Source organism: Corvus kubaryi, unplaced genomic scaffold, assembly GCF_017639235.1.
Source record: "Corvus kubaryi isolate FWS band 111438036 unplaced genomic scaffold, C.kubaryi_AGA036_p1.0 37249, whole genome shotgun sequence".
Taxonomy (NCBI): Eukaryota; Metazoa; Chordata; class Aves; order Passeriformes; family Corvidae; genus Corvus; species Corvus kubaryi.
Genome location: NW_024581072.1, coordinates 340,410 through 366,779, shown reverse-complemented (window position 1 = coordinate 366,779; position 26,370 = coordinate 340,410). Strand labels below are relative to the sequence as shown.

The 26,370-nt window shown below is 36.3% G+C and overlaps 1 protein-coding gene across 4 annotated transcripts in view; it reads left to right on the top strand.

Annotated features, from left to right (window-relative positions):
* The window catches only part of AUH (AU RNA binding methylglutaconyl-CoA hydratase), a 110,477-nt gene that overhangs the window by 66,881 nt on the left and 17,226 nt on the right, over positions 1-26,370 (top strand). Inside the window, exon 7 of one of the 4 annotated variants that reach the window (XM_042023395.1) lies at positions 492-581. The exons of the other annotated variants lie outside the window; for them this stretch is intronic. Coding sequence (XP_041879329.1) covers positions 492-550 — 59 coding nt within the window. The 3' untranslated portion in view covers positions 551-581. The remainder of the gene's footprint in view (positions 1-491; positions 582-26,370) is intronic. 4 annotated transcript variants of the gene reach the window in all.

The window sequence follows — 26,370 nt, the reverse complement described above, 5'->3', positions numbered from 1 at the left end:
ATGATCATCCTTTAGAATTTTTTTGGTAGCCATGAATCCAGAGGGAATTCAGAGGATAAAAGAAAACCCAACATTTTGAGGAGATTAAACGATCAGGGATTTTTTCATCCTTTTAAATTCTAGACCTTTTGTGTAAGTCATTGCACAAGTGATCGTCACTGCGCATAGCACACAGAGAACAGTTGCAGTTTTGTCATTGGCACGTGTTAGTAAGGACTTGTAAGCAGTAACCAGGATTGCTGGGTGAAATTAATTGAATTGCATTAGTTATGTCATGTTCAAGTCTGACTTATGAAAGAATGTTCTGGGATTTTTACCAATGCTATAATAGTTTTCTTACAGTATTTCAGTTTACCTTCTGCACTTTGCTGGATTAGTGAATGGAAAGCAATTTACAGAAAGCAACAGGCTTTGGAAAGTTGAAAAGAAGATGAAGTGTCTTTGTGTTGTTATTAAGATTCCCTCTTCAAAATGTCTTCATCTCAATATAGATGTTACTGGAGGCGAAGGATTGGGAGTGGGGCTCTGGTGGACCAGCTGGAGTGTATAAATGGGGGCTAGTATAGACGCAACAATACTTGGTAAGTTCCTAAAAATTATGTTGACAGCTGTTGAGCTCATCTATACTCAGTGTGTTTTTTGAAGAGAAGCCAAGGAATTTTTAATCAAGGAAGATTACTGAGCAGATTACTGTGTGCTTAAAAATAGACTTACTTTTATTAGTAAAACTTTTTGTTTAAGCCTGAAGTGTTACATTTTTCACTGAAAATGCAAAAGCTGTTTTGATTTAAAACAGTATTAAATTATTATGAATGAGATGGAAAGAGATAATGAGATGGAAAGAAGATAATATTTATTCTATTTAACTGAAATGTATAGGGATGTTAACATGAGTAATATAAGTGCATTTTAACTTTAGAATTTAATGGATCTCAGACTGATTTCAAGGAAGAGAGTATTTTCAGTGACTTGTTAGATTGGAAAATGTCTGATTTAAAGAAAATTCTTTATGGAATGTTTTTGTGTGAAGTTATTTTGATAATCTGCTCTCTTAGGACCAATTGCTAGCCTTTTCCCACACTAATGAAACTAGGTCACTAGTTTTTGGCACTCATCCAAGTTGTGAGATTTATTTGGTGTTCAAGCACACTGTCTAGAAATAGTGATGCAATGTCAGCAAGGCCACTTTTCATTTCATGAGCATCATTTTCAGTGCCCTGGAATTAATTTATTCACTGACCTGTTAATAACTGCAATCTGTCACTGGTTTAACAGAGGCTGAGGAAGTGTCTGGAAATAGTCGTGGTCACCCTACCAGGTGATCAATTACAGGATTTCTGTTCAATATAATGTTTCTTGGTTTTGATCATGTAGAAGAGTCTGACTTTAATGAAAACAAACCAGAAACTTAATCAAAAGGTAAATACGTATAATTAGTAAATATTGGAGAGAGAACTGATTGAAATGGTGGTTTTACCCCACATTAAACTACAATGTATCTGAGAATTAGTCTGGTTACCTCTGAAAAAGTACAGAAATTCAGCATCTATAGATGATAAATAATTTTTTGAAAAAGCACATTCTAATATTACTGTTGTTAAATAAAAAGAAGCTTAGTAATTTGAACTTGCTGGTGTTTCAGGTTTGTTCTCATCCCCAACTCTACAATGTTTTTGTTGAAATCAGGATTGTCTTTTGCCACAGGCACGGCAAGCAGTCGCTTGCGGCAGTGGGTTGCTCTGGAGAGCGAAATAGCTGTTAGCCCTTTCCTATTTTGCATGAGGCAGAGCCCTGGAGAGAAAAGCTTGCTGCTGCCATTGAGGGAGAAGGGTTCAATGGTCAGAAAACAGTTCTTGATGCACAGTGACACAGCTGGCTGTTCCTAGCAATGCTGCTGCTATGTTCAATTTTTATGTTTCTGCTGTAGAGAAGCATCAAACCCAGCTCTACAGGGATCCCCCCCACTCTGTGTGCATCCTAGCTCTGAGCCTTTTACTTTACTTTAGATCTGAATATTTCTCTTGTTCCTCATTTACCATTCCCCATGGTACAAGCTGCACAGCATCCTGTCCCTTAATCCACGATCTTGAAAAATTAAATTTTGCCTATAGCAGTAAGCTGGCTCTGATTAAAGTATCAGGCATCATCACTGCAAGTAGTAAACCCTACTCTTGGGTATATATGGGGACAAGCTTTTCTGTACTTGTACAAAACTGTTCTTTAGGCACAGATTAAAGCTTAATAATGAAAAAGGTTTTTATGGGATGTTTTTGTTTGGTTGGTTTGTTTTTGTTATGGGGTGATTTTTTTGTCTTTTTGAGGGATTCTGAGGTATAATTTAATATAGCTGAGGAGCTTCTGAGTTTGGGTACTTCTTGTGATATTTGAAATACTAAATTTCTGATGGAACTTACAGCAGAGCATAGTGCTGATCTGCTGTCGGTGCTGTTGCAAACATGGAAAGAGTTGCCATTTTTTTGGTCTCAGGTTTCATGATTAGTAGTGGTTTTTCTGAAGTTTTAGTTTCAGATGAAACTTGTGGCCTGAACTTCCAAGGCTGAGCAATGACAATTGAAAACATGTCCCTTCTTCATAGTGCCTTGGAAGGGTGGTGTAAGTGAATGGCTGTTTTTATTTCTAGTATCATTTTCTCTTGAGTCTTGCTTAAATGTCTTAACAGCATTTGAGGATGGAAAAACACTAGAGATCTTTTTTAGCAGGAACTTTTATGTTAAAGTGGAGTATCTTTGACAATTCCACCTTTATACGGTGTACCTGAACTCTGTAGAGGGGCCAAACATCTTGTTGTAATGTCCAAAGAAGTATTATTGTACACCTCTGTAGTTCTTGAAGAGAATTTATGAAGTCCATTTTGAAGGCTACTTGTTTTTCTGGAATTTAATAGGAAATGCATTTTTTAAGTTAAAAAAATGGCAAAATGGGACAAAAAAATAGGAGCTTTCTCATTGACCCTTGCTAAAACCAGTATTTTCAATGGAGACTTGTATAAAGGGCAGTAGCTACTGCATATTCCTCTGTTTTGTGGTATTTATTTTATCAGACTTCTAACTATATGATTTCCCTGCATGGAACAAAGAAAGGTCTGGCTGCTTTGTAAAATATCCAGTCTTTTAGTATATGGAATGGTAGCAAATTTTGATGACTTGGTCCAATGCATCTTTTGATGTCTCCTTTGTTTTCAGGTTCTTTCAAGGGACAGTAAATTAAACTGTTCTCAATTCTCTGCATCTGCTGACTGTTCCCCAAAGTCTTCGTAATAAAAAAGAGTAAAATCAAAGTAAATTATTAGTGATTCATTTTCTAATGTGGTAAAACATAAAACTAAAACTGGAGATGAACAATGTGAAAGAATATTCTGATCTAGTAAATTACGTAGGTGCAGGACATACTTGGTTTTTCATGCCAGGTAATTGAAATGAAAATTATTTGGATACATCTTCTTGTGTTTGAGATGTGTTTTTCTTAAAAACATACTATTGAAATCTATCTGGTTGTACTAATTTTTAAGCTAGTTTTAGGAAAATTCTGTTGGTAGTTTATAATGTTCTTATGCTATTATATTATTAGTACATAGTGTGGTCATGAATCACGTGATTGTTTTTTGGGGGAGGGGTTGTTTATTTTTATGTTTCAGCAAGAAATAGAGAAATATGTTAATGCTTTGTGGCTTTTTAAACTCATAGTTGTTTTGGCACGTTGAAACTGGTGTGTTTGGAAAATCCCTCAGCCTGAGTCACTAGTTCACCTGTATTGTAAGATGCATAAAATAGAGCAGTTCAACCATCTAAACATTTGTGTGACTTTTTCTTGAAAATATCAGTATGGTAAGGGTTTGCTGTTTTTTTTTTTTGTCATTACTGTTTTTTACATTTTGCTGAACTTGGCATCTGCTTTATTGACTGTTTCAAATATGTTTCTTTCACACTTTTGCCAAAGGTTTGCATTTACCAAGAACATATGCTAAGTGCAGGTCTCCTCTTCTGTCATGAGGTCACTTTTTTACCTGTTTTTACTGGGGAAAGTTCTTTGGAAAATATCTGTCTTAACTCTCTGTTTCTTGTAAAGAGTCAGTAGGTGATACTTCTCCCAGCAGAGCTGGGATAAAAGTAGGTCTTGCAGAAAGCAGATGAATTATAACCAATTAAAAATACTGAAAGCGTTCACAGGCTTGAACATTTCATGTGTTGAATTTTCACTGTACACTACAAGACTTTATTGCTGTAACTCTTGCCTTCAAAATCATCAAGCCATTCTCAGGTGCCTTAATCTCAATTCCATCTGAAATTTCAGTGAATTCACATGTCTTCTAAACAGAAGGAAAAATTAAAACATCTCTCAAGTCACTTCTTCTAGGGTGTATGAATGAGTGAGGTGCTCAGTGGATATTAGGGGAATTAGAAGAAAAAAATTCTGGTAAATTCATCTTAGATTACAGACTTCCCCACTGTTTTTCTTGTAGTGGAAGTCTGTCTCAGTGTAGCAATGAACATGGAGAAGTTTTCCTCTTAGAAAAGATCGGGGAAGGATAGCTGCTTTGATTGGGAAGCTGATATTTTCTGTATAATTTCTACCAACCTCTTTCTGGATGAGTCTTAGAGTGCTACCACACCTGGAGTCAAACAGAGGCAAGGCAAGCCAAAGTTAAAGTTTCTCTCTGTGTACCCTGCTAACTGGTTGGACAATTCTCAATTCAGACATCTAGTAACTAGGTTAATCTTAATTGTCAGGACAAAGGCGTACAGTAGCAAAAGGACCCAAGTGTTTCTGAGTTTTCATACCTTGAAGCAAAAGGCAACCTTTCCCTTCAGGCAGTTCCTAGAAGGCTGTTCTTGCCAGCAGAAGACAGCATGTGGAATTCAGTTCCCTAGACATGGCGTCCTTATGCCCTGGAATGTCTGGCTGGGGCTCTGATTACTTCTGTGGGCTTGCTGTCAGTGCAGGAGCTGTACAGATACTGTGACATCCAAAAGCACTTTTCAAACTTAGGTGTATTAAGTTGAATCCCATGCATAATCTCGGTGTTACAAGACTTCAGGCACAGAAGGCTTTAAGGGGAGTTTCTTGTAAAATACAGAACACAAGAGCAAGTTGGTTTTATGTTCTTTCAAATGGATGTGTCTGGGTTTGGATTTTTTGTTGGTTTTTTGTTTGTTTTTTCTTTCTTTCTTTAACTTCAAAGGAACAGGCAATTTACAATTATGTGGTTATAATTTGTTCTGATAACAAACTCATGCAGGTACAGAGGTACACCATAGGTCTGCACATAGCCATTGTAAATATGCCAAATAAAATCTGAGAGGAAAGGTGTGCTTCAGAATAAATATTTAGTAAATGTATGTTGAATGGCTGTAGCCAGTAATTTCCTTTGAATTTTGGTATATAAAAGCTCACACTGTAGCAACTCTTTTGTAAGTAATTAAGTCATAAAAATAGAGTAAATGTTCATATATTTATTCTTTTGTTTTCCATTTCAGTCTTCATTTTACATAAAATTTAAAAAAGGTCAGAAAGAAAAAGTTGACACAGAATTGACTGCTGCCAGTATGGAAGAGAAATGTGGTCATTTGAAGACCATATGCTCTCTGCTATAATAATTCTGCCTGAAAATTAGCTGATAGCTATTGATTTTTTATTGGAATTCCTGAAGTTTGATGCTAGATTCATGTACTAATTGCCATGAGTTTGAACAAGGCAATATATAGCCTGTACATTAAAGTTCTTTCAGTGGAAGAAATTAATAGACAATTTTAACCCAGTTGTATTGGGCTATCACTTCCTACAGGACTGAACCCATAGCAGTGAAAGATTCCTTACTGCTCTCTAAGATTTGCTAATAGAGGCAGAAATGAGTGTCTGAATTTTGATAGTTAAGTTGCTCAAAAGGATGTTATACCTAGCCAGCTTTATAACCACTACAGATGATCAAAAGTCTTCATGCTGAATACTTTAGACGTGCCAGATTTCTGGATATCCATCTCTTCAACAGAATAGGAGGTCACCCAGAGCACAACACTGTTGCCATTAAAAAGCTTTCTTTTCTTCAATCTTGAAGTGAGAAATAGAGAGGAAGAAAGAAACACTGGGAGTACAAAAATAATAGTACATGCAGCATAGGAAGCAGCTATTGTTGTCCTTACTCATTGTTCATATGGAAAAAAAAAAAAAGCCTTTATGAATTAAGAAGGATTTAAGGTAGTCTTGGAAATGTCAAAGGTCCATATAGTGGAAAAGGCTGATATGTTGTCAGTTCTGATGCTTCTCCATTTTAAAATGGGTTAAACCCCAAGTAAGTTGTTTCCATGTTCTGTAAAAGAGGTGTCCTAAATTAGAGTATGGAATGTAACTACAGATTATATTGTAGCTACAGATTTTCTGATACTCTGAGATTCCCTGCAATACATACATAATGTCTCTAGGCAAGACCTTTGTTCTAGATCAGAGAGCTCTATTCTTTACTTTGGCCTTTACTGAAAGTTTATCTTTACAATACCTTTTTTTAAATTTTTGAAACCTGAATTTAGTTTGGTATGGTTGAATGTCTGCAAAGACACATGCTTTTCTGTTCCTAGAGAAGAAGTGATTATACGTAATAGAACCAATGATAGTGACAAAATGTCTCTATTGTTTCTTTTTGAAAAAACCCACCCCAACACTCCTCAAAAAAAAGCCCCCCAAGTGCCCAACATTTATTCCTCTAGGAAAGTAAGTGTTTATTTAAAAAACAAGGACAGAATATCAGTGAAAGCTATGTTTTTCGTTTCTTGTTCTGGTGGGCCAAATAAAATAATTGTTAGACTATTACATGTTTCAGGGTTTTCAGGTGCCATAAGTGCTAAGCATGTTTGTGTAGATCTCTTTTAGCTCATCCTGTCATCCAGGAGCTAGCTACTGCATTAGAAAAATTGGTCTTCAGAATTCCTTGATCTGTACATGGTCCTGCACTTTTCCTAGGTGACCTTTCATGGGTATTGGATAAGGTGATCACCAGAGGTCCCTTCCCACTTAGCATTCAGTGATTCTGTGATGTTAGCAGTTCAGTGAAGTATCAAAAAACAGTGAAAAATATGTTCTTTTGATTTTTGATTTTTATGCTTCTCAGAAGCAACATCTTGTCAGCACAAGAAATGTGTATGTGAGTCTAAGTCTGGTTGTTTTTTTTTTTCCTTTCCCCTGCCCCTTACATAGAAAAGGGAAGTAGTGCTTCACAGTTGTGAAGTATGATGTGTCAATGGAAAAATCGTTGAATTTCCTGAAAACACTGCTCAAAGAACAAAATATTATTGCAGTCTCATGCTATTTTTCTGGTATGTTTTTTTCTCATTCTCTTGTTTCCTGATGTAATAGGACTTCATATCACTTCTGAAATAACCTCCACTCCAAAGTTTTCATTACATGTATGATTTGTACTTTAGTCTTTAAAAGGAAGGTATTTTAATCTTTTAAACAAGAGTATTTTGTGATTTCTACCTTCTTATTCTGTGTGGTGTGGATAGTAAACTCACTTTCATGTTCTTCTATTTATTGTAATAGCCTTGCTGCAGGTCTTTAGTGCTCTCCTGCTTAATCAAGGATAAGGTATGTAAGATGTGTGCAGTTACTGAGTTGCTGCGAAAGGGAGTTTGGCTTAAGCTGTCACATCAGGAAGCCAGCTTGAGTAACAGGAAGCAAAATGAAGTTATCCTTAGAAATAGATGCAGAACAGTGAAGTACTGCTACAGCTAAGGTCGGGATGCATTTGGCTGTTTAGTTGAAGATTTTTTCCTCTCTAAAAGTAAAATATGTTTTGAGATTATTTTAAAAGTGTCTGTATCTTACTGAAAATGGGATTATTGTAAACAGTCACATTTAAGGAACAAGAGATCCGCAAGATCCAGTGATTCTTGACCCAGAGGGTGGCAGGACAGAAGATATAAAAAGGAATGGGGAGACATCGTAGTACAGCACTGTATCCAATTCTGATTTGAGTGTGTGTGAGGGTATAGATGTAAGGATCAAATTGTAGTAGTTAATTTCAAAGTGTATCACACAACTGTAGAGAGACTATGCTAAGAAGCACTCTGAGATTGGTGATGAATTTCTAGAGTCAAAGGTTTTGTGTATGGCTGAAGAAGTGTTTATCTGAACTGAACATTACTGTACTCTTGCGTGTCTGACATTACTGACTGAGTTGCCTTGGGGTATTTGTTCTAGGTTGGGTTGGTTGTTCTAGGGTTTGTTTCTAACTAGGACCAAACACCAAGTAGGAATCTTTCTTTCAGCACATGTCTAGTGTCTCTGCAGATGCAAAGACTATATGGAATGATCTTAACTAAATGGTTATCTTTTGAAAATAATATTGAGATAATTGCTTTGTTTTGATATTCAGGATAAAAATTAGAGGGGTTTTTTGCTTCACTTGTTTATTCTTATCGAGGATGTAGCTGCTGCAGAGTTTTCATTCTCTGAAGTAGCCATTGATAAAGGTAAGGTTCTGCATTGGCTGAAGAATTGTGACTGAAATCCGTCAAGAATGCCTAAGTAAACAGTTATGAAAAAACCCGCAACTAATGCAAGTGTCAAATTTTCTTTGCTTAAAGGAATGATATCTCTTATTTATATGTACATAGTCTAATTCTGTCAGGGACAGTGTTACTGTTAGGCATTTACATAAACAGATCAATAAGCACTTATCTTAGGGGAAGTGCATTTTCAAAATCATAGATCCATCATTTCTCTGTGTGATGATGTAGATTTTTTTCTCACAGAGAGAAATGAATGCTTATTAATATAATGAATACTTCTTTTACTCCTGTAACATCATTATAAGATCACAGGTTTCTGAAAGGATGAATGTAGATAGCATTTTACAGTGAATCTTTAGTGTACAGCTGAATAGATTGTAAAGTGACACTAATGATACATTTTTAGTAGAATAGATAATAGAATAATAATCACAGACAAAGTGTGGAGTTTGGTTGGCTGACTACATGACCAAACATGACTTTTGACATTTACTGAAAAAGAGGTCTGGCAGTTTCCACAGCTGTATACATAGTCTTTACTGTCCCTTTCCTCGACAAAGTAGTGATGCCCACTAAAATGGAAGTAATTTCTGGGGAAAAGTTGAGATTATGTTGATTTTTCTGCCTGGTACTTCCCTTGTATTAGAGATTTGAGCAGGTGAACATAATATCTTTGAAGAATTTAAGCCATGACAAGTCAGCTTTAGCAAAGTATAATGACATAGCTATTTTGTTTTAAATAATCATAGGTTATGAAAAATGTTGTTGGGAAAAGTATTTTTAAATAACTTGAAAATTTGTTTTGCATAAAAAATGTTACTGATTCATTTTTGATCTTCAGATATGTGTGAGTTAAAGTATGAGTAGGGATTTTTTCGCCTATTCTTGGAAATGTAAAATAACTCCAGACTAACCTGCACTGCCACAGAAGTGGGATATTGGAACGTAAACTATTCACAGTGTAGCTCATGGATTTTCAAATGTCTGATTAAACTAAGTTACATCAGTCACTGGGATGGCAATGTAGAAATATGGAAATGGTGTAATAGTAGTAATCATTTCCACAATGAAAAAGTCAGCTTTAAGAATGTGTGTAGGAGGAAATTTTTTCCCAAGAATTAACTGCATTTGAATATCATTTCATCTAAATAGAACACACCACCATATGACTGATATTTTCATTTTTAGTAATCATTGACATTTTTTGTGAGAAGTTGCTTTTGATTCTGCCTCTTGAACATTGACCTGCTAAGTTTTGTTTCTCTACACAAAAAAATAAAAATAATACACTTTATTCTGATTTTCATTGCATCATATGATGAGTCAAATATTTTCAGCACTTGTTTGTTAGTTATTTCCATGGACAGTCTGGCAGTTTTCTCTGTCATCTTTTATTGTGATTTACTAAGTTCTTTTAATGGTTGGTGAAAAAGGCTGATTTGCATGTTTCTTAGCCTCATAATCAAGTATGTGTCTGATTAGGTCAAAACCTTAAAATCTGCTACTTCTGAACACAGTCAGAGTTAAGCAAGGTACTTATTTCTACAAAATAATTTTCTTAAGATGTTAGGAAGATTTTTTTAATATGACTTATTTATTGTATTGTAGACTCCAAATACTTTGAAAAAGTTACAAACCTCTACTTAACTAAGTCAATCTTTTACAGTGTGTGATTAAGGAAAATCCAGATTGATTCAATAATGTGCAACTCTCCTTTTTGTGTCTTTCTGGGGAAGAAAAAAGATGCTGAGTGTAAAACTAGGTGGAATCTGGCTTCATACGGTAGGCAACATTTCGTTGTTGCAAAGGCTATTTCATAATGTTTTGCATCATGTGTAGTTTATTAGTGCAGAAGCAGAAAGTAACCAAAGAAATAATTCATCAGTCTGAAAATCCTACAGCTTGGAGAAAATGGAGAAGCTTGCTAGAAGTCATCTACTTATTTAATTATTCTAGCTCAAGTTCATGTTTACAACACTAAAAAATACGTACTTTTAGTCTTCAGTGTACTTTTAATCTCCTACTTTCAGTCTGCTTAGAAAGCAGACATCTGAAGCTTCATTAAAACTTGTCAATAGAACTTTGCAGGTAAAATAAACAAGAATATATATCTCTACTATGAAGTCCATACTGTTTATCTGTGCTTGGTATCATTGGCCTTGCCTTGTGATGCTAGGCAAATACAAATTATTCCAAATAATTAGAATGGAATTTCACACAACTAAGGACTCTATCATCTACCTGGAGCTGAGGTTTTAATGGACTATTTAACCGAGGTTAAACTTGTAGAATCTGATACCATAGTTGTTGTATTTTCATGAATCTAACCAAATGTAGATTTACAGGTGAAGTTAGTAAAGAAGATGTATACATAATGTTACACTGTATCTAAGTAATTTTAGTTGTTCTATACTTAGATTTACTCTAACTTCAAGTGTTCCCTGACTTAGGGTCATGACCTAGGATGCCTAGCTCTTTCTACAGATTACTGCTTATTGTACTTGCTCTTTTGAATTACTTTAAGTAGAGGTGGTGAAAAGTAGTTCAGTGACTGCGTAGTGAAAGCTAGAATACAGAATCCTTTAGGTTGGAAGAGATTTTTAAGATCAAGTCTAATGGTTATTTACTTGACTGTAGTAAAGACTTATATAAAGGTAACATGTGCAGAAAAGAAAGTGTAATATATTGTGATTTAGTTAGAAATAGTATTCACTTTTAAGGGCAGATTGTATAAAAAAATCTACTGTATTTTTCTTTGATATGTGAAAGTTTAAATTTGTAATGCCTCTGAATAAAGTTATGTCTTGCTATTCCCTTAGACTTCATATTCTGCAACAGCTCATGTAATATTCTAAATGTGAATAAAGGATAGTGTTGAAGGGGTTGGTACTATACCAAAAACATTTTAATTAATTGTAAATGTAAGAATTAAGCGTTTAAAAGAACTTCTGTTTTTAGGTGAACGTAGCTAGTTAATTCACTAGCTACAATTTTATCTTTTTTTTCCTTAAATTTAAGTTTTGTGGATTAATTTAGCGTAATTCCAGCTTGAATTTTTTATTTTACAAACAGTTTGTGGAAATGTTCTGAAAAATCTAAATGACAATGACTCCAAAATTTTCATTAAGTGCTTTGGAAAAGGGTAAGCTACCAAAGTATCTGTTTGCTAGGAAAGAAAATAGATTCAGGCAACAGAGGCTTGTAGTGACCAGTATCAGCTTCTATTGACATTGATGAAGTATAAATAATGACTTTGTTCAATTCTTGAGAGTTAAACATTCATAAAGATTAGCAAAGTGCCTGTTTTGACTAGTGCTGTGTGCTATTTGTATTTCTTTAAATGTTTACCTGTGAACATTTCAAACCTAAAATAGGTGTGAAAGTGACACTGCTGGTGGTCGTTAAACATCATTCTTTATCTTTTTCTTTTTTTTTTTTTTTTTAGACCACTAATTATAGTAAAAGTATTTGCTTTCATTGCATGCAGGATGTTAGTAGTGGTATTCCTTCCCATTGTTACAACGTGCATCTGGTTCTTTTTCATTTTAGCTGTAATAAATGTTCATGCTACTGATCAGTCTAAGCCAGTGATGTTACATTTTTGCACTAGCTTCATGATTGAGACATTTTATTCAATATTTAATGATATGAAGGAGAAACAATTGCCTGGTCTCTACAGGCAGCACCAGTTACCTTACAACAGTTATCACACTGAAAAGATAAAATATGAATTTTTGAAGACTGTTAAGGATGAAGCTCAAAGGGATTTATAGTAATCTCCTAAACAACAGAAGTGTTTTCTCATGTTTCAGAACACCTAATAGGTGAAACCTTGTATATTGAAATGGAGGAGCTGAAAAACTCTGTAAAGTTTGTGAAAAATGAAACATTGTCGGTGACGTGGCCATCAGTAAAACATAGCCAATGTGACTGTGTAACCCAAATAGCTCTTACTACAATCCCAGTTTCTTTTTATCTTCATATTAAAAAAAAAAAGGCAAAGGTCTTTTAATGACTGACAGAATGAGAAGTGATAAAGTGTTTAGATTTTACTAAATACCTTTTGTGTTAGAGCACTTCTTTGACCCTAGCAAGTGTCTGTGTATCAAGTCTTCTGGGCAGTTAGGGCTTTGTGTCATACTTTAATCCTTCTTTTATGGAAGAGTTAATGTGGCATAGTTTCTCAGAAGTTTAGAAAATGTCTATTATATGAATCACTTTGTCTCAGTGGAATAAAAGCTCATTGAACTGTGATCCACATCAGCCTCTTGTTTTATAGTCATATGAATCAGTGTTTGGGTATTATATTATTCATACCATGAAGCCAGTGCTGTAGAATTAGTCTGTTGTGTTACATATTGGAAAAATATTACGTATTTGTACCTGGACAATTGTTCTGCAATGATGTAATGGCAGCAGTCTGTTAATTTGCCATTTACTTTAAAGTTCATTAAGTCACTTCAATTTTGATTATGATTTTTTTTTTTTAAATCATCCACCCCAAACCCAAATCATTGTCCTACTTTATCTCTGTGGTATTTAGATGAGTGATTTAAATGAGTTTTCCAATTGTTTTCTATTAAAAAAAAAAGGTTTTCTTCTGATAACTGTAAATCTAACACACTAATAATAGAACTAAGTAATTTTGAATATTTTCTAAAATCTTTAATAACAAAGAATACTTTCAGAATTACTTGGTATCATTCATTTTTACTATTGTAGTACAATAATAAAGTGAAGGAAGGTGATTGTTCCTGATGGAAAATATTTACAATATAAGTGTAAGTATAAATGTAGAAAAGATGCAATATATTGTTTCAAAATATAAGGAACCCATGAGACCATGGTCTTTGTGATACAGACAATTCTATGTGATAGGTAGTGGTTTGAGTAATGATAACAGTCTCTTCAGATTTCTTTAAGCCTCAGAGTAAAAGAAAGCTTAAGACCTGAGTTGAAGAGTTCCACAAGACTGATCTCCAGCATGAGGTGTGTGAGGGAAGAAGGCACAATGATGCTTGTTTCACAACATGAGAAGTGAATGGTGGAGGCTGGAATTACTCCTGTAGTTCAAAGAACAGATTAAATCTCTCAGAACACAATGAGGCTTCATGGATAGATAAAACAAAAGCCTAAAAGCATTACACTGATATTTCTACCAAATAGAAGCAGTGTAGAGTCAACAAGAAATGCAGAGAGAGGAATGTCAGGACCAGAAACAGAGCAGAGACACTGACATTTAGAGAATGAAGAATTGGCTGAAGTTTTGTCTTCATACACTGATCAGCAGAAGTGTTAAAGATAATTGTATATACTGTGATCTAAACCCGTTGTTTCTTTCAACAGGACTAGGAAAGAATGCCTCTGACACTCCCAAGATATTCTAGGTGGAGAAAAAAAACCCCTGTTTTCAGTAGTCTCTCAGTACATTACTTCTGATCTTTATGACAAACCTTTTCTTACCTGAAGAATATTTGTTTAATGCTACAAATGAAGCTCAGTGGGGATAGTGTGGAAAAAGGGTTTTGAACTGGCAAAGGAGTTGTAGGCGACTACTAAAGGAAATAAGAGTACATTTGGTTGAGTAAATACAGCTGGAACTATGAATCTCTACTGGTTGAGGTTATTGTGCAAACCATTTAATGGCCTACTTTTTCTGTCTGATCCCTTAATGATTCCCTTAAGGCATAGATGAAGATGTTATTAGGACTTTTGTTTCTGATACAGATTTACAATTCTATAAATTTGTCTTTTTTCTTTATATTGAAACAAGAATAAAATTTTAAATCAAACAAAATTTAAACTGCATTGCTAGTGAAACTGCGATAGACTAAATGTTTTTGAGCTAATTATTTTATCTCCTGATGTTCACACAGTCTAGTATTCCTCAATAGTTGATTGGTCCACAGAGAAGTTTAAGAACTGGTTGAAGTCTATAAGCTCAAATTTAAACTTTCAAGTACAAGGATGAGTAGAGGCTGTTGTTTCCACATATGATTCTCTAGCTTATGAATGGGGCTTATTTGAGCAAGTGAGGCTTTAGAACCAAAGAACTTGTATTGCATACCCCAGAGGTCTGTCTAGTCTCATGTCTTGTCTCCCACAGGGCAAGTGTCTATAAATGAAACTTCACTTTATTACTTTCCCAGTCTCTGTTTTTGTGATTAAGGGTTTTCTGAGCTGGATGAGGTTTATATATTTTTAATAACTCTTGTGGGATTTTGCTTCCATGAATTTGTCTGATCTTTCCTCCCCTTAAGCCCCTGCTTTGTTACAAGCTTTGTTCAGAACTTGTGCCACTGAGCTGATTTTGCACAGAGGAATCTGTAGATTCTAATGTAACAGTGACCTGATAGTTAAATGATTGAATGATCTAAGTACCATTTTTTAAAAATGACCATTACATCATTGCCAGTGCTTGTAACTGTGGATTCTCTGGGCAGTAAGGGAAGTGCTGACAAAACTCATGGATTTTTTTGATTTTCTGCTCCCTTGGTCCTTGCTCCTTACCTCATTCACACTAGCTTATTTGAGTATCTGTGTTACCTGACAAAGAACAGTTGCTTTGTTGAATGCTAGCTCTGGCAGCCTAGTCATGATGCACTTTTTCCTGATGTGGTTGGTTAACAATTTAAGTAGTTACATGGAAGGATGTCAGCATATTACAAGCAGCGTGTCAAGAGATTACTGCTTACTACCATACCCTCAGCTCCATGTCTCGCCCTCCTGCCAGAAGTCACCACCCATTTAGATCTACTTGTAGAACAGCCTGTTCAAATTCTTCTTTATTACAGGAAAAAAACCCCCAACCTGTCTTCAAATGAGCTACAATTTAAGCTGTCCAAGCTAATTTTGACTACAGCAGACTTGGAGAACCTGCTTCTGAGTCCAGGGATCAGTTGTAGAAGCAACCTCATGGATGTTGGGAGAAGTAATAACCTTTTTTATTGGAACAGCTGGACCTGTTAGGTTGACTAAGGTTGATACCACGTAAGATGAACTTCTCTTGTGTATTCTAGAATGATAGAGTAACTTAGGTTGGGCAGGCATTTTTGAGGACGTATACTTCAGTTCCCTGTTAAAAGTTTGATCAGGTTAGTCAAGGCCTTGTTCTGCCATTTTGTATATCCTAAAGATTAGTAATTTCTTAGCCTCTCAGACAAATCAGTTCTGTGGTTTGATCCCCCTCCTTGTGAAGACCTTTTTCCTTCTATTTTATTAGAATTTCATTTGCTGCCGCTTGTGCTTTTTCCATCTGAGACTTTTGCTTTGTATCTCTGAGATGAGTTGTTTTCTGTCTTTTCTATAATTCTCATTTATACCTAGTTGAGGATAACAACAAGGACACTGAGGTAGACTGCCAAAAACTCCCTAAATTTGTGGTAAATTAGAGTCTTTGCTCTCCCCTCATCTTTTGAGTCAACCATCTTACTGTCAGGTTGGTCAGGCGCTTCCTCTCCTGTGGATACAAATTACTTCCAGGATACTTTACTTGATTGCTGTAACCTTCAGAAGAAGAGACTTGTATTGCAATGACATTAGTCAACTTCCTTAGCACCCTTGAACACATCCTATCTTGTCTCTGTAGACTTGGAAATGTCCAGTTATGCTCATCTGGTCCCTGACCCAGTCATCCACTACTGTGTGCAGTACTTCAGTCTCACAGACACCACCATGATGCTCAGGAACTCTGGTGGGCCAGGGAGCAGATCTTGATGATGAAAAACAAGGCAAAGAAAGCACTGAATAATATTTAAGGCTTTCTGTGTCCTTTGCCATACCTTTTATCTGTCATTTATTGCTTGGTCTCATGCCTTATTCACCCCCGCATTTACTTTGTTCCATTTTGGTGCTAACATACTTAGAGAAGCTTTTCTTCTTCTTCCAACTGCAACTCTTCCCCTTCCACTTGTGCTCATGTGGGTGGCTTTTCTGTATTGTTCTTAAGTGGACTGTTCCCACTTTCACTTTACATACACTTTCTGACAGTCTGGTGTTTTTCCTGATTTTCCTTTGAGACATTGTATTTGCTGCATTTATATTTGCGGAGGGAATTTATCGTGAGGCTTTTTGCATGCCCAGTTTTTTTACTTGATGACTTGCTGAAATTTCATCTGCATTCAGTTGGAGAAATACCTATCTTTGAACAAATAGTTCAATAACCTGAAGTCTCTTCTCTTGAGTAATTGACTGTGTTCCATAATTGAATTGCAGCTCCTGCTAACTCATGTGGGAATGTGATACTAGAAGTATGTTCTGAAATATGAGAGCTACAGTGCAGTCCAAAACCATATAATAATTATCAATTTATATAGAAGAGTGTACAGTAAAATGAGATTAACCTTTTTCTGATTTTTAGAGTGGTTGTTTCTGTTTAGTCTGTTCATAAAATGGAGAAAGGCAATTGTTAAGGTAAGTCTTCTTGTTCAAACATTATGAGCGGCATTCAGGTATTTCAAGTGTGCATTTAAGCAGCTTCCCTTCTCTTTTCTTTTGTCATTATTGGAGACATTCCACTAAAAAATAGGCAGCTCTGAATACCAGTTCAGCTACCTGTTTTGTAGCTTTTTTTTTTTTAAAGAATCAGTAAATCATTTTGTGATGAGTAAATTTACTTTTAGCAGCAATTCAGAGAATTAGAAAGATTGCTGTTAATGTCCTTATTATAGTGGCTTTATTAGCAAATGTATATTCAATTTTATTTCACTGAAGAAATTTATAAAATGTTTTACTGTTCATGAAGAGTTATTTTATGGCAATAAAATGTAGAAAGCTTAATTACTGCAATTTGTAGATGTAATGGATATGTGTTTAACACAGTTCAGGGCTCACTAACCAGTTTAATGGGCTGATCACAATTTTCTCATAACGTTATTGTGGTTGCAGCACTTATCATGTGCAATAATTGTGTATTTACATTTTGTGTGATGTATGAAGGAGTACAGAGCTTTTTTTTATCGATGTTTTAAATTGGGCAAGTCCAGTGGTTTTTAAATTGAGTGTAACTGCATCCAAAGCCATTTAATCATGCCCTTCCTAAAAAGAACACTTTCCCTAATATTGTCTTATGAGATGATGACTTGTCTGAAAAGGCAAATTGCTTTGTTGGTGTAAAGCAGTTTAGAAGGCACAGATCATAGCTTTCAAATGGTTTGATTTAATAGTTCACAGACATGTAGGATGTTCAGTGACAGTTCCAAGTTTTATGTGGTGAAGGAAAATGAGTTTTACACTCTGATTGCTTCCTGTTGAACAAAGTAAAATTCTAGCTTTGATCCTCAGTGTTGGAATATGTATGATTACTCACTTGTGGTTCAGAATATTATGGTTTTAGTAACTTGTTGAATGGTGCTACATGTTGGGAAGTCTGTAGGAATAAGTGAAATTACTTTTGTACTGTATTTGCAGTTCAAGTAATTAATTTTTTAATGGTTAACCTTATCCTCATAATCAGCCCGAACTGAAAAATATTATATTTTTTTAATTAAAAGCAGATATATTATATTTCAAAGCTTTTAAAATACATGTTCTTTCTGTAATCTACTTAAAGCACAGGTGTGTTAGACTAATTATCGAAATCCCTTCCTGATGATCTTTCAGTGATAAAAGAACAAAACATAGTCTCAGTGTAATTATTGTGCAAATTGCATTTGACATGTAACAAGAGCAAAGGAAAAATTTCAGTATGCTCTTTCATTCTTCAGCTTCTGGTTGAACCCAGGGTGTAATTATTTGTATGCAGGTCAAAAGCCTCTTGTACTAGGTTTTTTTTTTTTAAGTACCACAAAAATCTTTTTTTGGAAAGTTAATTTTAGAGATGAAATAAGAAGCTGGTGACGAAAATCTTACTGTTCAGTCACCTCGTCAGGGACTTCTGAATTAGGAGGTAAATAAATTGAATGATAAAGTACTGATGTCTGCTGCTATGGAATTCCAGTTGGTGTTTCTGTATTTCTAGTCCTGTCACTTTTGAAAAGCTATCCTTTTTCAATTCAGTTTCATCTGTGAGTTATAGAAATAGTTTTAGAAGTTACATTCAGATATATAAAATACACTACAGCAAGGATAGTAATGACCAGAAGAAAAGTCTTGGACAGATAGAGAATGCAAATAATATACAGCTATCTAAAATACCCTCTCAGTTGTTGATTTTCTATAGGAACTGCTTTTACGTAATTAGTAGATGAATATGTGCAGTGTATCTGTTAAAAATCTTAAATGATTGTGGGGAAAGTAATGATGTGTCAGAAGTAAAATTAGGATTTCAGAAATTATCTGTGCCATTGGAAAAAACTGCAGCAAGTTTATCAGAGAATTGAAAACTGGTACTGGACCTGATGCATCAATGTTTAGACTTCTCAGCACAGCTCTGAGTTCTGGATTCTCACAATTCCCGGCCTGAACATCGGTGCAAACAGGGTCTCAGTTGTGTGGCTTGAGCATCCTGACCTACGCTGTGCTGCTAAGGGAGCACTCTTGTACAATTTCACTGACCTCTGAGATGAGCAATGACATGCAAGGCTGATGTGAGTAAAAATAGTTAATTCCTAATCAGAATTGGATTGAAATATTATAGACCATCAAAGATGCTGGTTCACAGATTGGTTTTTTTGTTGTTGTTTTGGTTTGGGGGTTTTTTGGGGTTTTTTTGTTTTGTTTTGTTTTAATTTCTTTTTTTTTTTTTTCTGGTGAGAGCTAATACCCACCATTATTTGTTTAGGTGTCCTAGCTGCTTGGCTAAGATCTTTTCCTTCTAAAGTCTATATGCTTCTTAAATTCATAGTAGAGTCTGTAAGATTTCTTAGTTCTGCAGCAGGGGGTTTGGATTAATTTGACGTCTCAGCCTAAAAATCATATGCCACGGCTTTGCAAAGGAATGGATTTTGGAGGCCTTAAAGTCATTAATTCAGCCATGTCATCAATACATGAATTACTAGGAGACTAGCAAGGCTCTAGCATGCTCATTGAATTGACATTGTGGGCTTCTGTGTTATTCAAGTGTACAAAAACTAGAGTTAAAATATGTAAGATAAACTTCGTATCCAAAACCAAGAGAGAATTGCTAAAAGCCTTCCAGAGACTCTGTGTTTCAAAATGCATATATTTCAAATCAAAGGGATTTTCAAAATGTTTCCTAATGAAGTGTCAACAGAAGCTAAAAGTTTGAAGAGAAGGTGTTTGACATGCAGGAGGGTACTGGAGCATTTAGAAGCATGCAGATGGATGACATTTTATCATCAAACTGTGTTGCTGCAGATTGTACTGAATAGGAAAATACACTTTGTATAGTTTGTTCTGGAAGATATTTAGTATCTCCTGTTAATGTATGCATCACTGTGCCCACAGTTATGTCGAGCTTGCCCTTTTAAGTTTCCATTTCCATTTGCTTTAATAATAAAATAACTGGAAAGCCCCCAGTGCTGACAAAGTCTATGACACATACAGAATGCAAGCATGAAAGGTTATCATACCAGTAGGTACATGGGGTTTTTACATAAATATATGTCAAGATTGTGCTAGGGGCATGATATATTTAAGTATGACGTTAGCATGTGTTATTTTTGTCTTGACTGAGAGAGCAAAGCTTTGGAGCATATTGCTATATCTCAGTTTCAGAAATGAAAGTGAAACACTTAGATGGACACAAATCTCTACGTGGTAAAGAGTGAACCTTTAATTAAGGTTTTTGAGGAAGCTCTTTGAGGGATTGCTCAGGACAGAAAAGGAATTGCTCATTATATTCAGGATTTGTTGCCATATTTTCAGTTTTCCAGTTGGAATTTCGTCATTTTGCATTTGAGAATTTTTATGATTTTGTGGTCTAAAAAGTTCACATTTTGAAGCAGTCTGTCAGTTTAACTGTAGTGCTGTTGAGGGTGAGAAGTTGTAAAGCTTCAATTCAACAAGTTGCTAAGGCAAGTGATTGTTTTGAATATAAGGTACCAACTGATTTCCTGGAGATGTAGATCTGTGCATCTCTAACATCTCATGTCAAACACTGATGTACTTTGCAAATGCAAAGGGTAATAGCTCTTAACAAGTGCAAACATGATGTTACATTTCTCTGTGTAGTGTTCACTAATTTGCTTTGAACATAAGCCATTGTTTGTTTATGAATGTCAATAAAAATTATAATTTTGTCTTGGCAAAAAGAGTTTCAGAAAGCCAGAAGGAACTCTGTACAAAACTAATTGGTAATGCTATCTTAAAGTGACTCAAATATGTGTATATGCATAATGTGTGTATATATTTGTTCCAGCTGTCATTTTCTAAATTTGGAAAGACAGACACATAGTTAGAAAACAAAGTAGATTTTCTAATGTTTCAGTGGCATGGGTGTTTCAAAATTGATTTTGAAAAGTACACTACAAGTTAAGTAATCTCCTGTTTAAAATTAATAAATTAAAGAAATACTTATTATTCACTCTGCTTTAACTTTTTCTATCTGACACTATTAAAATGGTATGATGAAATAAGTATATATATGAGTTGAGGTGTTTGACAGAATAGTGTCTGTGACACTGATTCTGGTTGCAGTGCTGTGTGTGATGAAGAGAGATTGCTGTGTGGTTCAGTTTCTTCTCTAAAGAAGTCAGATTATTGCAAGAAACAACACTGTGGGTGTATGATAGAGAGGAATGTATATACTGTGTAAGGAAGGAAAACCACAAAGAACAGTTTGAGTGGACTTTGAAGAGACATTGCTGTGTGGTTCAGTTTCTTCTCTAAAGAAGTCAGATTGTTGCAAGAAACAACACTGTGGGTGTATGATAGAGAGGAATGTATATACTGTATAGGGAAGGAAAAACACAAAGAATAGTTTGAGTGGACTTTACCTCTCTCTGAATGCTTTAAGATATTCAGAGGAGGACATGAGATTCCTTGGAAAGTTTGCAAGGACACCTTCCACTAAAACAGATAACTCAGACTTCATCCAGCCTGGCTTTGGACACCGTCAATGGTAGGGCATTGACAGCTTCCCTGGGCAACCTGTTCCAGTACCTCACCATCCTCGCTGTAAAAAAAAATAAATTCTTCCTTATATCTAGTATCAATTGGCTCTCTTTTTGTTTAAAGCCATTAACTCTTGTTCTATTGCAGCAGGCCCTACTAAATCTCTCTTTCTTATAATCCTGCCGCAATAAAGTCACCCTGGAGCCTTCCAACCCCAACTTTCTCGGCCTTTCTTCATAAGAGGGGTATTCCAGCCCTGGGATCATTCCTGTGTTCCTCCTCTGGACTCACTCCTACAGGTCCCTGTCCTTCCTGTGCTGGGACCCCAGATCTGGATGCAGTGTTCCAGGTGGGGTCTCACCAGAGCAGAGCAGAGGGGCAGAATCCCCTCCCTCCCCTGCTGCCCACGCTGCTTTGGATGCAGCCCAGGACACGTTTGGCTCTCTGGGCTGTGAGTGCCCATGGCTGGGTCATGTCCAGCCTCTCACCCACCAGCACCCCCAAGGCCTTCTCCCCAGGGCTGCTCTCCACCTGTTCATCCCCCAGCCTGTGCTGCTACCGGAGCTTGCTCTGACCCAGGTGCAGCACCTTGCACTTGATCTTGTTAAATCTCATGAGATTCCCGTGGGTCCAGTTCTTGAGCTTGTCCAGCTCTCTCTGGATGCCATCCCATCCTTCAGGTGTGTCAACTGCACCACTCTGCTTAGTGTCATCTGCATATTTGCTGAGGGTGTACTCAGTCCTGATGTCTGTGTAATTGCTGAAGATAATAAACAGCACTGGTCCTAATAGAGACCCCCTGAGGGACATCACTTGGCACTGATGTCCATCTGGACATTGAACTGTTAATCAGTGTCCTCAGGATGTGACTGTCCAACCAATTTCTCATCCACCAATGGTCCACCCATCAAATCCATCTCTCCAATTTAGAGAGAAGGATGTTTAAGGGGAGTGTGTCAAATTCTTTACGGAAGTCCAGATAAATGATAGCTGTAGCCCTTTCCTTGTCCACTGATGGAGTCATTCCATCATTCAAGGCCACTGGGTTGGTCAGACAGGACTTGCCTTTGATGAAGCTGTGCTGGCTATCTCAAATAACCTCCTTGTCTCACAGGTGCTTCAGAGCTTTTAGGAGAATCCATTCCATGACCTTCCCAGGCACAGAAATGAGGCTGTCCGGTCAGTAGTTCCCAGATAGGTACATTGTTTACCCTTTTCCCATCCACCTGGGAATTCACCTGACTGACGTGACTTTTTGAATATCATGGAGAGTGGTTTGGCAACTACAGAATTAGAGAATTACGGAATATTCTGAGTTGGAAGGGACCCGCTAGCATCATCAAGACCAATTCTTAAGTGAATGGCCCGTATGAGCATTGAACCCACAATCTTGGTGTTAATAGCACCAGACTCTGACCAACTGATCTCATCTCAGGGTCTCATCAGCCAAATGCCTCAGGACTCTGTAATGCATCTCATAAGGTCCCACAGACGTATGTCTGTTCAGGTTCCTCAGGTGGTCATGAACCTGATCTCTTACAGTGGAGGAACTTTGGCCCCCCCGTCCCTGTCTTGTGGTTTTTCCACTTAGGTGTGGGAGGAGAGGCTGCCACTGAAGACTGAAGCAAAAAAATTGAGTCTTCACATACTATTTATTGATTTATCTGCCGCGTCCCCATGACATTTATTTGTTTCTGTTCAGGCCTGAGCAGTACTTTCCTTGTATTGAGAGGCTGAAGTCAGGCTCCAGGGCAGAAATCTCAGGCTTTTTCCTGTGCTCTTGGTCACCCTTTTGCAATGCCCACCATATTACAGTGTGTGGATGGATGCAGAGCAGCCCAACAGAGATTCACAGCTCAAGGGGACTGTATGGAAGGAAGAGGCAGCTCAGGACTTTTTTAGCAGGAAACTGTACTTCAACAGGAAGCAAAATTGGGGAAGAAATGGGAATTCAGGAGGAGTTACATTTGGTTTTTTAGGTGGGGAAAGTAGGTGATCCTGGAACTTAAAGCATAAAGTTTTAAGGAACCAGTAGCTCAGGGAGAGAAAAGCCTGTTAAAAAGCCGTAACACTGAGGAGGGGACTGGGGCTGATAAGTCAGCAAGCAAATGGGAAGAAGGACAGGGCACAGGGCATCCAAATGGACAAAAGGTATATCAAAAACCTTTGGATGGGAACATACTGAAATGATTGTGTCTGCTAAAACACAGTCCCTTACAGACTTTGGAATGGAGCTAGTGTTTTTTAAAGGCTTATGTATGCTGAAAGAGGGGAGTCACTTCAAAATTTATTTGTTTACTATTTAAGCTGTGTTGATTTCGGGGTGAACACAAATGATTCTGTTAGAATGTACTTAACTTGCTTTGTTTAATTAATTTTGAATTTCCTTACTTCAATATAAATCAGTCTAATATTTTAAAATGCTCCCATACAGTCATCCTGCAAAGTATATTACTTTTCTGTCATCAGCAGTCCTAACTGCAGTATGTACTGTGCTCTACATGGCATTTGATGTTGCTGTTGGAAAATTTTACTGTTCTCTTTAGTAGCAGAGAAATCCAGGACCTTGCAGCTGAAAATAATATGCCTTATATGGTTCCTCAAAAAGTCTACCTTATATAGTTCCTTATATACAGATCCTGAAAAAACAGGAACAGGGGCAGCGCCTTGAAGATTATACAAATATATGTAAAATGTATTTTGGCAGAAAGTGGTTGAAAATTGAAGCACCGAAAAATTAGCTACTTAGATGCAATTTTGCATAAAAGTATTCAATATATCTTGTAAAGTTTTAATCCAGCTCTTCATGCTTTATTTTGTATATTCTTTCATTTCATGGGCATAAATACTGGTGCAGTTCATAATGAGAATTTTTTGAAGACTGAAACTTCCCCGAATATGTTGTGTCAATTGCAAATGACACTGCTACCAATGTCAAGCCAAATTTAACTCTGTATTCCAAAGTAAAAATGTTAAGAGTGACTCAAAACAAGGCTTTCTTGTTCATCCCCCCATTCCACTCCCTTCTCTTCTCCTTTCTTTTTCTTTACTCTCCTTTCTTTTTTGAGCAAGTCACATTTTTCCATGACTTTCATTCTTAGGTACAGCTGAACTTTTTTGATGGAATTAAGAAAACAACAACCTATGACCAGCCTAGCAATATGAACTGATTGCTGGGCTGTTTATAATACTTTGAAGGGGAAGAGCTATTTAAAAACTTGAGAGGTTATGCTCAAATAAAAACAACATTTTATATTGGAAAATTTTATATGATAATAATAAAGGTGATACTACTGGCACTGCCTGAAATAGCAATATAAATGTATCATATTGCTAAGACTTTTTATATTAAGTGTTAGCTTTTAGATGGATTTGAACTTTTTTAGCACTTGATTTAAGAAAAATGAGACCTGTAATAATCTGCTTACTCTATTGTTTCATACAAAGGAAATTAATATGGATGTGAAATGAAAACTGATTGCACAATAATATAAAGTGCAAGATTGTTAGACAATGCAATAAAAAATGAAAAATATAACACTGTAATTCAGAGAATTCACAAAGTTCTGTATTTTTGAATCCTGAATTTATCTTAGAAAGATTTGTTTGCACTTGAAGTTGCTAAAATAAATGAACCCCCAATTTTATCTCCCTGACCAGAGGAGTGTGAGTAGTCCCGATAACTTGGTATGTAAGTGAGGAAACTGAAAACAAGGAAGACTATTAAATATAATCCCAACAATAATAGTGGGTACTGTGGTATTGTGCAGAAGATACTATCATTTCCTGAAATTGAGGAGATGGGTGAAATACAGTCAGAACTCCCTTTGGTATTCCCTTCACACAGAAGCATAGAAATATTTTATTAAATATTAATAACAACATAAAAGACCTTTGGTCTTATTTTCATTTTAATTAGGCAGGATATATATGCCATTCACTTTGAAGCCAAATGCTACTCCTTTGTATTAACCTGCAGGGGGTACTAGAAAATTGAACCAAGTAGCATTTAGCTATTTCTCCTCCTGCCAGAGATAATTAACATCTACTCTTGTGCAGACTCTTACTGTTACCTGATCCTCATATACAGGTTTCATACTCTCTTCCAGAGTTTGAGCAGTAGGGTGTGAAATGCTGCCTCAGCCCGTTTCTTACAAATCTGCAGAACTCAGGAAAGTTATTAACCTTCAACTTTAACCTGCTAAACTTAGAAGGGAAACTCAAGCTCCTAATGAAATCAGATTGGAGAGACAAAATGGACAATAATTCCAGGAGGGAAACAAAGCTGTGTGTAATGCACTGAACCTGTTTCATTTTGTGGTGCATGACAAAGACAACTGAAGAGCCGAAGAATGATAGCTGGTATGACAGAAGAGAGTAGGAAATTTTTTTTTTGACACGTAAAGCTAAGGCAGGAATTAGTAAGAAGCAAATGAAATAAAATGGTAAGAAAATAATTGTAAGAAGTCTGTGGGTTTCTAGACTTTTGGCTAGCTGTTTATGCAACCTTTCTACCTCATACACAGATTTTCCAGACCACCTCTAAAGCCTGAGAATTGTCTTAAATGGGGCCTTGGAGCTGCTGATGTAGCAGCCATTGATTCTGGGGCCTCAACTGGGAAGAACCTTGAAGAGCTGCCAGGCTTCTTGGCCAGCTTTTGCCTTTGGCTAATGGCCTTGGGCATTCACTTTGGCCAGAGCTTGGTATACTTTAGCCAACTGTCCAGGTAGCCTAGTACTTCTTTTTTCTTAAACATAGCATATTTAGCTTGGTCATTCCACTGCAGAACTGTTCTCTTGCCAATCCTTCAGTGTGGGACCGGACAGTTGTCTTGGCTAAGCTTCCTCAGAGTGAAAAGTCTGATGAACTTAAATGAGTTACACACATTAACTG